This window comes from Rosa chinensis, chromosome 3 (genome assembly GCF_002994745.2).
Source record: "Rosa chinensis cultivar Old Blush chromosome 3, RchiOBHm-V2, whole genome shotgun sequence".
Taxonomy (NCBI): domain Eukaryota; kingdom Viridiplantae; phylum Streptophyta; class Magnoliopsida; order Rosales; family Rosaceae; genus Rosa; species Rosa chinensis.
The window spans coordinates 22,770,047-22,785,086 of NC_037090.1; the positions used below are offsets into that span (position 1 = coordinate 22,770,047).

General features: G+C 38.0%; 1 protein-coding gene and 1 pseudogene across 1 annotated transcript; both read left to right on the forward strand.

Annotated features, from left to right (window-relative positions):
* Window positions 1–6,901: 6,901 nt before the first annotated feature.
* Window positions 6,902–7,453, forward strand: LOC121052384 (G-type lectin S-receptor-like serine/threonine-protein kinase At4g27290). Its single transcript, XM_040517250.1, has 2 exons — window positions 6,902–7,247; window positions 7,357–7,453. Exons 1-2 carry the CDS (start codon window positions 6,910–6,912, stop codon window positions 7,376–7,378), a joined length of 360 nt encoding a protein of 119 aa, XP_040373184.1. The 5' UTR covers window positions 6,902–6,909; the 3' UTR covers window positions 7,379–7,453.
* A 597-nt stretch (window positions 7,454–8,050) lies between these two features.
* Window positions 8,051–10,193, forward strand: LOC112192284 (annotated as a pseudogene).
* The last annotated feature ends 4,847 nt before the right edge of the window (window positions 10,194–15,040 follow it).

The following is a 15,040-nucleotide window of genomic DNA, read 5'->3' on the forward strand; positions in this document are numbered from 1 at the left end:
GCTGGATCATCTCAATTGATTCATGGTAGAGGACCGGCCCAATTTATGTTGCCAAATGGCACAACTTTAAATGTCACCGAAGCTCTTTATACTCCTAGGGCAGGAAGAACCCTATTGAGCTTCAAAGATATAAGAGCCAATGGTTTTCATGTGGAAACACATTGTGAGAATGGACAAGAGTTTCTTTACATCACCTTTAATGACTACGGACATAAAAGAGTCTTAAAGAAACTTATGTGTCGATCTAGTGGGTTGTATGCCACCACCATTTGAGTCATTAAATCCAATCATGTTATGAGAGATGATTTATGGGATTCCGACACATATAGGCTTTGGCATGACCGTTTGGGACATCCAGGTCGTGATATGATGATCCATATATTAAAGACTTCACACGGATATCCATTTTTCAGAACGAAAAGAAGTAAAAATCTAATTTTGGACCCTGAAGGAGCCCCCGCGCCTCACAGTGCCGTTTACCCCCAAAACCGGCCTTCATAGGCCGACGCCGCCATCCCCCTGCGGCCTATGGGTGGCTTTGACGCCACCTATGCTCGCATGTTTCCAAATCCTACTTCTAAAGTCAATTGTGACTTCATGGCTCAACCAAAATCCTCATTGATTGTTTCTAAAGCCTATCATTCGTTCTGCAAAGCTTGCTCTTTAGCAAAATTAGGATCGAGACCATCCTATACAAAGGACACTAAAGAAAATATACCATTCTTACAAAGAATTCAAGGTGATATTTCTGGACCTATTCAACCACCTTGCGGACCATTTAGATATTTTATGGTGTTGGTGGATGTATCGTCACGCTAGTCACATGTCATGCTATTGTCCACAAGAAATGCTACATTTGCTAAACACATAGCACAAATTATTAAGTTAAGGGCTCACCATCCTGATCATCCTATTAAGTCTATAAGATTAGGCAATGCTGGGGAGTTTATATCAAAAACTTTTGATGAATATTGCATGTCCATTGTGATTGAAGTTGAACAATTTGTTTCTCATGTTCACACCCAAAATGGTCTCGTAGAAGCCGCCATTAAACGACTACAAATGGTTGCTAGAGCATTGGCTATGCGCACCAATCTCCCTATTTCTGCTTCGGGCTATGCAATATTGCATGCAGCTGTGCTTATTCGTCTGAGGCGTACTACCACTCAACCCTTTTCTGTGTCCCAAATGGTGACTGGGTATGAGCCTGATGTCTCACACTTACGCATATTTGGGTGTGCAGTTTATGTGCCAATTGCGCCGCCACAGCGCACCAAAATGGGTCCTCAAAGACGATTAGGCATTTATGTTGGATATGATTCTCCAACCATTGTCCGCTAATTAGAACCCTTGACAAGCGATCTTTTTAAGGCTAGATTTGCGGATTGTCACTTTGATGAGACAATATTCCCTTCGTTAGGGGGAGATAAGAACATAAATGTTCAAAAGGAACGACAGGAATTGTCGTGGTCTGTCCTCACTCTGTCTCATCTTGATCCCCGAACCGCACTATCCGAAATTGAAGTGCGGAGAATTTTTCGATCTTCAGAACTTAGCAAAATCGATGCCTGATGCGTTTTCTAATATCGCTAAAGTGACGAGATCACACATACCTGCTGCAAACGTGCCTGCAAGGCTTGATGTCCCTAAAATTAGAGGACATGACGCCATCTCAAAAGTACCTGAGAATGGCGCCAACGTCCCCTCCCTTGGTGACGTTGTGGCTAGGCCCACGGCTCTCGCCAGGAAGCGCGGGAGGCCCATAGGTTCGATGGATTATCGCCCAAGAAAGAAAGCGAGTTTGGCACAAAATAATCTATTAATCATCGATGTAAATAAACCATCTCATGAGAATATTCCGGATTATGGTTATGTATATTCCGGATTACGGTTATGTCCAAGAGACATCATTTGGAGACGCTCCAATGTCAGAACCAATCCCAGAGAATAGGGAGATCTCTATGAATTACACTAGTGTACATGAGATGATGGATAGAAATTCTATGGCTAATGATGATGCATTTGCATATCATGTTGCAAAAGGAATTATAGAATATGATGATATCGAATCTCGCTCTGTCGAAGAATGTCAACGAAGAGCGGATTGGTCTAAATGGAAAGATGAGATCCAGGTTGAATTAGATTTGCTAGCAAAGAGACAGGTATTTGGGCCTATAACACAGACACCCCCAGATGTAAAACCTGTTGGCCATAAATGGGTCTTTGTTAGAAAACATAATGAGAAAAATGAGGTGGTTAGATATAAAGCCCGCCTCGTGTGGCGTAAGGTTTCTCACAACGCCCTGGAATCAACAATGAGGAGACATATTCTCCCGTAATGGACATTATAATGTTCTGCTACTTTGTTAGTTTGGTAGCTTCCGAAAAACTTGACATGCAGCTTATGGATGTGGTTACAACATATCTCTATGGGGATCTAGATTCCGAGATATATATGAAGGTTCCAAATGGACTTCAATTACCCAAGTCAAGTGGCTCAAAACTACGGAGTGCGTTTTCAATAAGATTAGAATGCTCACTATATGGATTAAAACAATCCGGACAAATGTGGTATAATCGTCTAAATGACTACTTGATTGGGAAGGGATATTATTAATAATGAAATATGCCCATGCGTGTTCATTAAAAGAACCAGTTCCGGATTTACAATCGTAGCAGTTTATGTCGATGACATGAACCTAATTGGAACTCTAGATGAGTTAAAGGAAACAGCTAAATATTTGAAATCCGAATTCGAGATGAAAGACCTGGGGAAAACACGGTTTTGTCTCGGTTTAGAACTCGAGCACCATAGTGATGGGGATTTTGATCCATCATTCTGCATATACTTAGAAAATTCTAAGGAGCTTTAATGAAGATAAAGCAAAGTTTATGAGTACTCTCATGATTGGCTATAGTCTTGAGCCCAGAAAAGATCCGTTTCGTCCAAAGGATGAGGATGAAGAATTAGGCCGAAGTTCCCTATTTAAGTGCAATAGGCGCATTATTGTACTTAGCTCAATGCACAAGACATGGCATCTCATTCGCAGTGAACTTGTTAGCTTGACATAGCTCTACGCCAACAAGCTGCTATTGGATTGGTGTAAAAACAATCTTTCGATACCTAAGAGGTACGATTGATATGGGCCTATTTTATCCCTATAGAGAGAAGAGGAATGACGGAAGAATGGGATCATACCCCATTAGGCATGGCGCCGCCGTCCACCATAACACCATAGCCGGCCATATTGCCGCCAGCGCCGCCGCCACCACTAAGGGTGGCCGGCCTCACCCACTTCTCTTACATCAAAATGATGGTGATGTTTTGATAGGTTTTGCTGATGCAGGGTGCCTCTCTAACCCTCACAAAGGTCGCTCCCAAATGGGTTATATCTTTACCATGGGAAGCACTGCGATATCTTGGAGGTCTACAAAACAGACCCTTGTTGCTACTTCCTCAAATTATGCAGAGATTATTGCCCTACATGAAGCCGTGCATGAATGTATATGGCTAAGGTATATAATTAGACATATTCGAGAAAGCTGTGGTTTGAAGTCTACCACGGATGAACCTACATGCATTTATGAGGATAATGTAGCTTGTATTGAGCAAATGAAGCTAGGTTTCATCAAAGGTGACAACACCAAGCATATATCGCCTAATTTCTTCTACAATCAGCAACAACAATCACTTTTAAAGATGGAAGTGAATCAAATCCGATCAAAGGATAATATAGCAGACTTATTCACTAAGTCGTTACCTAAATCCACCTTCGAGAAACATGTGAAGAGCATCGGATTGAAAAAGTTATCCGAACTCCTACGATTGTAGCAATCAGGGGAAGATATCGACATCAGGGGGAGTTATGATATCTACATGTTCGTTCTCGAAGAGTGAAGGACGTGTTGTACTCTTTTTCTCCTCCTCGAGTTTGTTTTTGTTCCACAGGGTTTTTCACTCGAGCAAGGTTTTTAACGAGACAACGGATGAAGCGTCACAAACAAGTTTAAGCGGCACAAGGGGGAGTGTTGAAGGAAATCGACTTATGTGTGCCTAATCAAACTAGGATTAGTTCCATGATTGTAATAGGAGAAAATGTTCTAGAATTCCTAGTCCTATTCAGATAGTTTTCCTTATAACATTAGCACATGTACTTTGTAATCCCTATATATAGGGCTCCTATTCTCAATAATGATACATAGAATTCTCTCACTTTCTCTCATTCTTAAACAACCGAGATATTAAGTTGATTTGTTTTTAAAACTTTAGATGTCATTTTGATCACTTTTGAAAGTTGGGTACAAGTAGATTTGTTTCTAAAAATTTAGATATCATTTTAATCACTTTTGAAAGTTTGGTATCATTTTATCCGGTGCAAGACAGTTTTGACCGGATCCGGCTTCTCTAAAGTGAGTAAGTCGTGAAGTTACGTGAAGTTCATAAAATCTCCAACCTCAATGTACGTAATCTAATAGCTACTTAGATTTCTTTTTTGACTTTTTTTTGGAAGAAATTTTGTTTTTTACGTTAATCTTATTTAATTTGATAAAAAAAAACTTATTTAAATAATTTTTATTTTTTGGCCAATTCAATCTTCATCTTTTGCTCCCTGAGTTTCTGAATCTATGCATCATCTCAAAACAGAAAAACAAGGGAGATCCATGGTCATGGGTGAATAAAAACTAAATAACAATTGCAATTGTCTTCTCAAACCTTCATACTCCACACATTAAGACTCTTGCATGCAGCCAACAGATGATACACAAAAATATAAATTAGGGATCGAATTTTTCCCCAAAACCAACAATTATACATGGGAATTAGAAACCCATCATCGATAAAAAAATATAAAAAAAAATATAAAAAAAAGTAGGGATGCAAAGCACAGATCGTAGTGAGAGTGATAAGAAAGTAGGTTCAACATTCATTCACTCTCTTTTCTAGGGTTGGATGCAGTTCGTGAAAATAGGCCAAAAGATAAAAGTTAATCAGAGGAGATCAATGACTGCAGTTTATTTTCTAAAAGAAAACATAGAATTTACGTTAATGTGAAGCATAATTTCTTTTGAAAAGAAAAAGGGAAAAAAGAATTTGATATTTACGCTAACTGAGTGGATATCTTTCTAATCATTAGATTACATTGAGGTTGGAGATTTTTTGAACTTTCTGAAATTCATTATTTGCTCACTTTAGAGGAGCCGGATCCGTTTTGACCCTAGTAGGGATAAATTTCTTGTAATAAGAAGAAATCATTGCTGTGAAATGCTTATTTCTAAACTTTTCATTACTGAAACTTTCAGCTGGTCTATGGCTAACAAAAGTCTCTTCAAAAAGGGAAGATTGGCCGAAGTTTGGCTTGACAAATGTACAGAGATTGTTATAATTCTCCACACATTGGTTGCTCCAAAGATTATAAACGCCTTCACTGAAATAATGGATCACCACATGTTCACGACGTGGAAATGAATTCTTTATTTGTTCTGAAATATGGAAGCGAGTCGTGGTTAATTTTGCAGACAAGGAAATGAATCATGGTCAACCCGAAGCCTAAACTAAAGCGATTCAAATTTGCTCACAATTTTTATTTTATAGTGATATCACCACCTAATTATAACTTGCCACGTCATGTAAAATTAATTTAATACTTAACATTTATCTTTTTAATAAAACATCATGATTAACTATAATTATGTTTTATAACACATGACAGTTTTATATTGAGTGGTGGTATCACCATCAAACTATTGGTGGTGAGCAAATTTGAACCGATTCAAATTTGCTCACAATTTTTATTTTATAATAATATCACCACCCAATTAAAACTTGTCACATCATGTAAAACATAAAGCGATTAGGACTATTAACCCCATCACCATCAAACTATTAACCACATCATATAGGACTGGTCTCCATGTTATAGGCATAAAGAACTAGGTCTCCATACCTGTTTATGGTGAAAACTCCAGACGTATCATTGTCACGTGATATCACCACCCAATGAATCATGGTCAATTCTACTAGTTGTTTACGTCCCCTAAAAATAATAAAAAAAAGGCAAAAAGCTTAATTTTTTTTCTGTACTCTTTCTCCCTCTCCTTTTTCTCTCATCAAAACCCAAAAGCTGTTGAACTCTCTCTCTCTCTCTCTCTCTCATCAAAATCCAAAAACTGCTATCCAAACGGAGTTTCTTCTCAGCAAACCCATGCTAAATTTCCCAAACTCCTTTGACTAAATCCAAAATTCTGATTTTGAATTGTGTATTCTATCTTTTAGCTTAGTTGGAGAAAGAGTGTTAAATTCACATTTGACTTCGGTGACTATAGGAAATTGGATACAAAATATTTGTTTGAAAATATGAGATCAGAATCCTGGAAGCTGCAATTCAATCTCTTCTTTTTTCTTCAATTTGCTCAAAGTTTTAATGAAACGTGTATGTCATGGATGGTGGCTCTGTGAGTGGGGACCAAGAAGAAGAGGTGTGGGTATGTGTCAAAATATATTATTTTTCTTTAATATATATATATATATATATATATATATATATGTTGTTAGTTGTTAGTAAAATCATCATTAATTATGGATTTGTATGGGTATGTGTTATTAATTATGGATTTCTTTAATATAATATTTGTTACTAACAAATATTTATATTTTTGTATGGGTATGTGTCAACATATATATACATGTTATTTTTGTTGACAGATACAATCTTTAAAGCATGCGTCGAATCTTGGACAAGTTGGATGGTTTCTCTCTGTGAACCTAGAAATCATCATTTCATGTCACCATCGATGACGCAAGTTAAAGCTTCAGTTGAATTAGATGAATGCGTGTAAAGTGAAGTAGTAGAATTGTCGACAAGAGCTCAAAACAGAGAATCCCACTGGACTCGCATACAAAAACGGCGTATGAAAAAGGATCTCTGGTCATTTTTTATATTGACACATAGCCAGATTGCAAACGCCCTGAAAATGCTGTTGAAATCTCTGCTTCTCTTCCTCCTCTTCCAAGTTTGCACTTCCAGGGACACCTTAAGATCGAACGAAGAACTGAAGGATGATGATGGTGGACTTCTGGTGTCCAAAGAAAGCAGCTTTGAGTTGGGTTTCTTCAGCCCTGGAAATTCTAGCAACCGCTATGTTGGGATTTGGTATTCTCAATCTAAAGTATCTGAGAAAACAGTGGTGTGGATCGCAAACAGAGACAACCCCATCAATGATACCTCTGGAGTTTTCACCATAAACAGGTATGGAGAGCTAGTTCTTTATGCTTATAAAATGGAGACCAGTCCTATATGGTCTGCAGATGCGTCTCTTTCAGTCAAAAACACCAGCACCTTATCTGCATATGTACAGCTTTTGGATACAGGAAACTTAGTTATGTTCCAGAATGATAGAGAAGGAATCTTTGTATGGCAAAGTTTTGATTATCCTACAGATACTTTAATCCCTGGTATGAAAGTTGGGATGAATCGGAAAACTGGGCTAGAATGGGTTTTAACATCTTGGAAGTCACTAGATGACCCTGGAACTGGGGACTATACCTTTAGGCTTCATAATTGGGGCCACATTTTCACACCCCAGTCTTTTATTTATAAAGGTTTGTCTAAGTATTGGCGAGGTGATACAGAGCCTTGGCCTAATTCGATCCGAAATGCAGAGGAAATTTCTTTTTTCCTTTCTTATAACACCAATAAACTTACAAAAATGAAGTTGAAGTTTTCTGGGCTACATCAGCACTTGGTATGGAGTGATGCTGACCATCAATGGAAGGAGTTGTGGTCTTCACCGAAATACAGGTGTGACTGGTATGGACATTGTGGTGCCAACAGCAAATGTAGCCTTGACAGTGGTAATCTGTTCGAGTGTGAGTGTCTACCGGGGTATGAACCAAAATCTATAAATGGTTGGAATGGGAGAGATGGGTCAGATGGATGTGTGAGTAAAAGAGTCAAAGTGTCAAAGTGCAGAAATGGAGAAGGGTTTGTGAAGGTAGAAAGGGTGAAAAATCCAGACGCATCGAGAGCAGCATTGTTGAAAACAGGTATGACTACCAAAGAGTGCGAGCAGGAATGCCTAAGAAATTGTTCATGCACGGCATATATGACCAAAAAGATTGAAGGGGTTATTAATTGCTTGACATGGTATGATGACTTGATGGACATTTTGGTTTACACAGAGGACGGACGAGATCTGTATGTTCGTGTGGATAAAATTGAGTTAGGTACTATATTTTTTGCCAACGAAAGTTTCAAAGATTTTGTGAGTTCTCTTTACTGGACTAGGTTTTGTGTCCATGTAAGTTCCCTTTGTTCTGCTTTTCTAATCTTGAGTCTCACTCTTACATGTAGCTGAGAATGCCGCAAACTCACAAGGATTCTTCAGGAGGGGCATGCTTGTTGTCCCAATACTGTTTGCTCTGCTGGCCCTAGTACTAATAAATGTGCTTGCCTGTTGGTTGCTTAAGAAAAAAGGGAAGACAAAAGGTATGAAAAGCACTCATCTGCTCTGAAATGATGAACTGTTTTAAATATCCCAAAGGTGATAACACCTTTCTGGCTTGTAAATCATATTAAAACACTTCACTTGAACATGTTCTGTTTCATAGTCATTTTGTTAATGCAGTTATGACAGAGAGGATAAAATGATACAGAAATAAGTTAATTTTTTCTTTATCTAATTATGTATTAATGTTTTTGTGATGGCAAGTCTTTGTGGATGTGGATGAACTTGAGGAAAGCAAGAGACACCCGGAATTGCAATTTTTCGATCTGAACACACTAGTAGCAGCCACAGATAATTTCTCTGATGTTAATAAACTTGGCGAAGGTGGTTTTGGTGGTGTTTATAAGGTGAGCCCAAATTTAGATGTCCTAAACAGCAGAAGTTACCTTTTTTTCGGTTTCTTGAGGGTCTGATGGCTTTCTTTACTATCCTACTATGTTATTAACGGTATTGATGCTCCTCAAAAGTGATGACTATGAAAGCTTAATTTTAGTATTGAATTATATTTCAGGGTGAGTTACCAAATGGACAGAAGGTTGCTGTAAAAGGCTGTCTAGCAGCTCAGGACAAGGGATTGGTGAATTCAAAAATGAAGTTGAACTGATAGCAGGACTTCAACACAGGAATCTTGTGAAGCTTTTAGGTTGTTGTATAAAGGGAGGAGAAAGGATGCTAGTCCCCGAATATATGCCGAACAAAAGCTTGGACTCATTTCTTTTTGGTATTTCTATTTCTAAAGGAAATTTTCACTTGTTTTTGGAGCTTGGTATCTACATGTTCCTAAACATTTACACAAGTTCAATTCTCTTGATACAGATAACACAAGAAGGTCCTTCTTAGATTGGGGAAGGCGTTTTGAAATTATCAATGGGGTTTCTCGTGGGCTTTTGTATCTTCACCAAGACTCGAGATTAAGGATTATTCATAGGGATCTAAAAACCAGTAATATTCTTCTAGATGATGAGATGACCCCAAAAATTTCAGATTTCGGCATGGCAAGAATATTCCATGGGGACCAACTTCAGGATAACACAAAGAAAGTTGTTGGAACATAGTAAGAACCCTACTTACACTTGCACATTTATGAAATAAATCACCAAATTGTCACATTCATAATCATTTGCTGTAACATTTTCTTTTGTTCATATGCAGTGGCTATATGTCACCAGAGTATGCAGTGTTTGGGAGATTCTCTACGAAATCGGATGTGTTTAGTTTTGGGATTATACTATTGGAGATTGTTAGTGGCAAGAGAAACAATGGTTCTTATGAGGAGAATTACTCCATGAACCTGATAGGACATGTAAGTCACAAATTTTGCTTACGATATACCCTTTATTACTTGTTATTCATCCCCCTTTCTAAGATGATAGTTTGAACTATAGGTTTGGCATGTGTGGAAAGAAGGAATAGCCTTAGATATTGTGGATTCATCGCAACAATCATATAAGCATGATGAAGTTTTGAGATGCATTCAAGTTGGACTGTTGTGCGTGCAAGAAGATTCAAAGGACCGGCCAGCCATGTCATCCATTGTGTTCATGTTGAGTGGTGAGGTATCTCTTCCATCTCCTAAGCAGCCTGCATTTGTCTTCCGAAGAAATTCCAGCAATGCTGCTGATTGCTCAAGTCCAAAAGAATTGCATTCTATTGACGACTTGACAATAACTATTGTGGGAGCTCGATAATGAGGCAAACTCTTGTTTGTCCCTAATTTACACCATTTTTCTTTATATAGTGTTACACTCTAAGCATTAATCCAAGAAAATAATCAAAGAGAGGCTTAGGCACACGATCCTTTCTGGTGTATTCGTACTCCGTTGCGATTGGTGTTGGGGATTTGACAAAGGCTAACAAAAATATTTCAATATTCTTACTATTATGGTTAAGACTATTAAGTGTGAAATTTTGTTTACACATGCCTAACTACTTCATAGTTCGTACACACCCTGTATTTTTGTCTAAAAGTTACCTCAAACTTCCTGTTGTTGAAGGATATTGGATTTATTTGTATGTGTCTTACCAAACTATGATTACTTTATATTGTTGTAATAGGAGAAGATTATTCTAGATTCCTAGTCTTAATTAAAATAGGATTCCTTGTACTCAATGGTTATGTACTTGTATCTATATATAGAGATTCCTATTATTAATGAAAGACACAATTATTCTCCCAATTCTCAACACGTTATCACCACGAGCCCTAAAGCTGAATTAGAAGCCAAAATCTCCATTTTCTTCTTCTCTAAGCTGTGAAACCCTAGAACTACCCTAGGACCACCTCCTTTGTGCCGTGCACCACCACCGCCCTTGTGCACTGCTTTGGAGAAGATTACAAGAAGAACAAGAAAACCAAGCATCAAGAAAGCACCAAGTAAGTTTTAAGATTAAAATTCCTGCTTTCTGTATTTTAAGTCTTCTTCTTTTTCTTCGGAGACTTCCAAAATTCCTTCTTCTACCTCTCACCTTTCTTATAATGTGGGATTTGATAAGAACCAAGCTGTGATGGTTCTTGCTAGCTACGAATAAGAGATTCATGAGCATCGAAAATTAACGATCATTCAAACGTGGTCGATTGTTTTAATATCTCCAAGAACCACTTATTCATAGTAGTATGAATCCCCACAATTTGACTTAATATCCCACGTTATAAGAAAGGTGAGAGCTAGAAGAAGGGAAATCCCGATTACAAAAAACAGAATTTAAATGGAAAGCGGCGTTTAATAAACACTTGCTTGAAAAAAGTTTCTTGTGAGGCTAGCACTGCACACTAGGGGTGAATTCGGTTTCATTCGGTTCAGTTTTGAGCCAAAACTGAAAACCGAACCGAAGTTATAGTCAGTTCGGTTCGGTTTTTTATTTTTGAGAGTTCAGAACTGACAACCGAACCGACCGGTTCGGTTCGGTCTGGCTTGGTTCACTTTCGGTTTATTTTATTTTTTTAATTATTTATATACATTTAAATATATTTAGTCCAGTTGATCCGCAAATATAACCATTTACATATATTTTAATATATTTAGTCTATTTTGAGTCCTGAATCATGTCCAATTGTCCATCTTCTTAAAACAAATCACTCTGGAAACTGGAAATCAAGGCCGTTGGAGCCTTATCAATTAAAAAAAATTAAAAAAGCAAATCATTAACATTAAAAAATCAAGGCCGTTGGAGCCATTGAAATCTACTTGCTTCACATCCACAACACCTACAGTTTTCAACACCTGCAAATCAAGTATGGTTCAGCACAGTGGAATGCAACATGAGCCTGAATTAGTAGCCATCAAATGATTTAAGATTTTAACAACCAAAAAATACAAAAGCAGTAATCAACATACCATGGAATGGCTAAAATCAAGTTGTGAAAGGAAGACAAGCTCCTAACTTGTAATTAAGGAAAGAGATTTCTTGTGGCCCCCAATAGGCATCCCTTGTGTTTCATCATATCCTGTGCAAGAACATGACTGATAAAATTAGAAGGTCATCTGGTCTGGTAACTAAAGAAATCCATGTGCAGAAACCATGCACTTTAGTAGGAGAAGTTCTCAATTAGAAGAACATGAAAAGTTTAGCTCATTCTACGAAAATATATAGATCAGAGGTGATAGTTATACCCATTCATCAATTACAAGGCCTTCTCCAACATGAGCCTGAAACAACACTATCACCATTAGAATATTCTCAATAAAAAGAAAACACAAGCACTATTGAACAAGTCAGATTTCAACTTACAGGAGTAGGGTGCTCTGCATCTAAAAATACAACCCGCAAAATTCGCTCAACTGCTACTTTGATCATTTTGCTCATCAAACTGTATCAACAAAGGGTCAGTTAAATGAACATAAAGTAGGCACCAAACAACCAATTGGAAATTGGCACTCCAATTTCCCAAAAGTGTATCCACAGAACACTTAACAAGCCACAGAGAGCATAAAGAGGGAAGAGCAATATATTTACCAGCTCAGGAGCATAGTCTGTTTCAGCTTTGACCTTCAGACTCATAATTTGGAACTTGACTTTGGTCTTTTGATCCAGAATTTTCTCATTGCTGTCAGGTTGTTCCACAAACCTAAACACTGTCATCAACATACCCATAATCAAAACAATAAAACAGAAGCCATACAAATTTCATATTAACCATCACTAGAACAGTAGAACATCAATACAATAGATAACATTTGTAACATTGAAGTAGTTTAGACCTTTTTTCTAGGGATTTCCAGTTCAGTTCCATATGAAATCTGTGTCCTTAATTCATCTTAAAACAACACCAATGTCTATCAATGACTCTAACAAGAAGGCAAAAGTGGGTAACTTGAAGACCCTGAGCATTCTTAATGTTTCCATAGACGAGTCCAAGAGAGAATGCAAAAGCACTAGCCACCTGCCTATTTCCAAAACCCAATATTACAATTACATTGAAAATTCCGAAATCGGTTCGAAATTCACATATACTTCCTCTAGCTTTTTCATTTTAACTAGATTTGAACTAAAAAGTACTGGATCTAGAAAAAAAAATTTTACCAAGGCGAGGCCGCGAGGGTACTGGTGCTGGGAAACATCATGATCAATCATTTGATCCTTGCTCCGTTAAGCTTTCTCTACCAGATCATAAACAAGCTCATCCATTCTATGCCATTAAATTCATACCAGCACAAAATCAAGACAAACTCAGAACAATATTGAACCCGAATCATCAAAAGCAGAGATATTTGAAATTGAAATACCTTGGGTTCATACCAGCACCTCAACATCGCCGTCCGTAATCTCATGCATCCAACCGAAAGATTCTCCTTCACCGCTTCACGGTCCCGCTCAGGTCTTGGCCATCGATCTGGTCTTCATGTTTATAACCTTCTTGCGGTCGCGATCTGGTTCCTTCAGAGCCTTGATGGCAGGAGCGGCGGAGAAGAGAGACTAAAGAAGAGACGCTAAAATGAAAAGGCTGAAATGAATGCCGCGACTCGCGAGGCTGAGTGAGGACAATTTATATCGCGGGGCTTTAGGGTTTCTGATCAAAAACTGAAAAAACGACGTCGTTTTTAGTAAGTTCGGTTCGGTTCGGTCCGAATCGGTTTTTGACACAGTAAAACCGAAAACCGAACCGAACCGGTTCGGTTCAGTTCTGTTTTTTTGTTTTGGTTCGGTTTTTTTTTCGGTGCGGTTTTTTCGGCTTTCGGCTCAGTTTTTTTCGGTTTTCGGTTTCGCGAACCCACCCCTACTGCGCACGACAATGGCTTGCGGATGGGAGCTTGTTTTTATGTATATATTGACTTTCTACTAATATTAAAATAAAAATATATTACCGGAAAATGTGAAAGACTTAAAAGTCGTTTCCTCTCCAACATTGACACTTGACAGCCCATTTGCCGAAGGAGCTTGTGGGCCACGACTCATATAACCTGAATTGACTCGAGTCGCGTCAACAACAATATGGGACTTTCGGTTTTCCCTTCTTAAGATAATGAGAGAGCCACAGAACTGCCGGACCTGTAAAGCGTTTCCATTCCACCATCACTCTTAACCAGGTAATCTCCTTTCACACTCCTCTTTTATTTTTTATTTTTTTTTATGGAAACTTCTCTTTCTTTTTGGTGGTAGCGATTCACGAACACATGTAACCTTGTTCGTTCAAAGCATATATGCCTGTTCCTGAATCTTTTCATCTTTCTTCTTCCAGGGATATTAGTTCCAATACCATCGGTAGTGAAATTCCATATGTCTTACCCCCCAATGCGACTCATATGTAAGTAATATGCCTTATTCATGCAGCTATGTAATTTACGTATTTATAGGTTTGGTAACTCTGGTATCTGGTGTCTGCAGAAATATGGCATACAACCATTTGATCCAAAATATTCCCCCATCCTTTCCTGGCATGAAAAGGCTCCGACATTTGTGAGCTTCTTATTCCCTCACTGCTAATTTTTCTGGTTTTCATTAATGTGTTTTCAGTCATAATCTCATTGTACTCAATACCATTATTTTCTTTTTAATGCAGGAATCTAAGCCACAATTTGTTATCTAGACCCATTGGCAATGTTTTTACCGGCCTACAGAATTTAAGAGAAATTTAAGCTTATTTCACATAGTTAATTTATGTTGTACTTAAGTGACATGAAATAAGTAGTGCTGGGGCCGGAATGAATTCGTCAAAATGTTGCTATAGAATAGTTTTGCTGAGATTTTTTCTCTTGCCACTGGTTGAAAGTGAGATCTGTTGGTATTTAAGCTTTCAAGCTAACACCAACTACAATGGGTGATAGGTTTACAAACAAATCACACCACACTCTCGCTCACACTAAAAGAAAAGAAGCAAGACTAACAAAGCAAAGGAACAGAGAAAATGGAAGACTAGCTACTGCCTACTGCTATCTTATTGATGAACTCTTGAATGAGTTAATTGGGATATATGATTACACAACGTACTAGCTTCTTATCTAAGGACTTCTACAAGACGTAGTAGACAAAGCTTTTAATGCATTGTCTATGATACACATTGACTTACTACACCATGCATGTGAGAAAGCAATAAATA

Excerpts from the sequence above, each read along its gene's own strand:
- LOC121052384 (XM_040517250.1), top strand. The coding sequence starts at position 6,910 with ATGAAAAAGGATCTCTGGTCATTTTTTATATTGACACATAGCCAGATT. Across the intron at positions 7,248-7,356 it reads GGAGTTTTCACCATAAACAG|CTTTTGGATACAGGAAACTT; the intron begins GTATGGAGAGCT and ends GCATATGTACAG.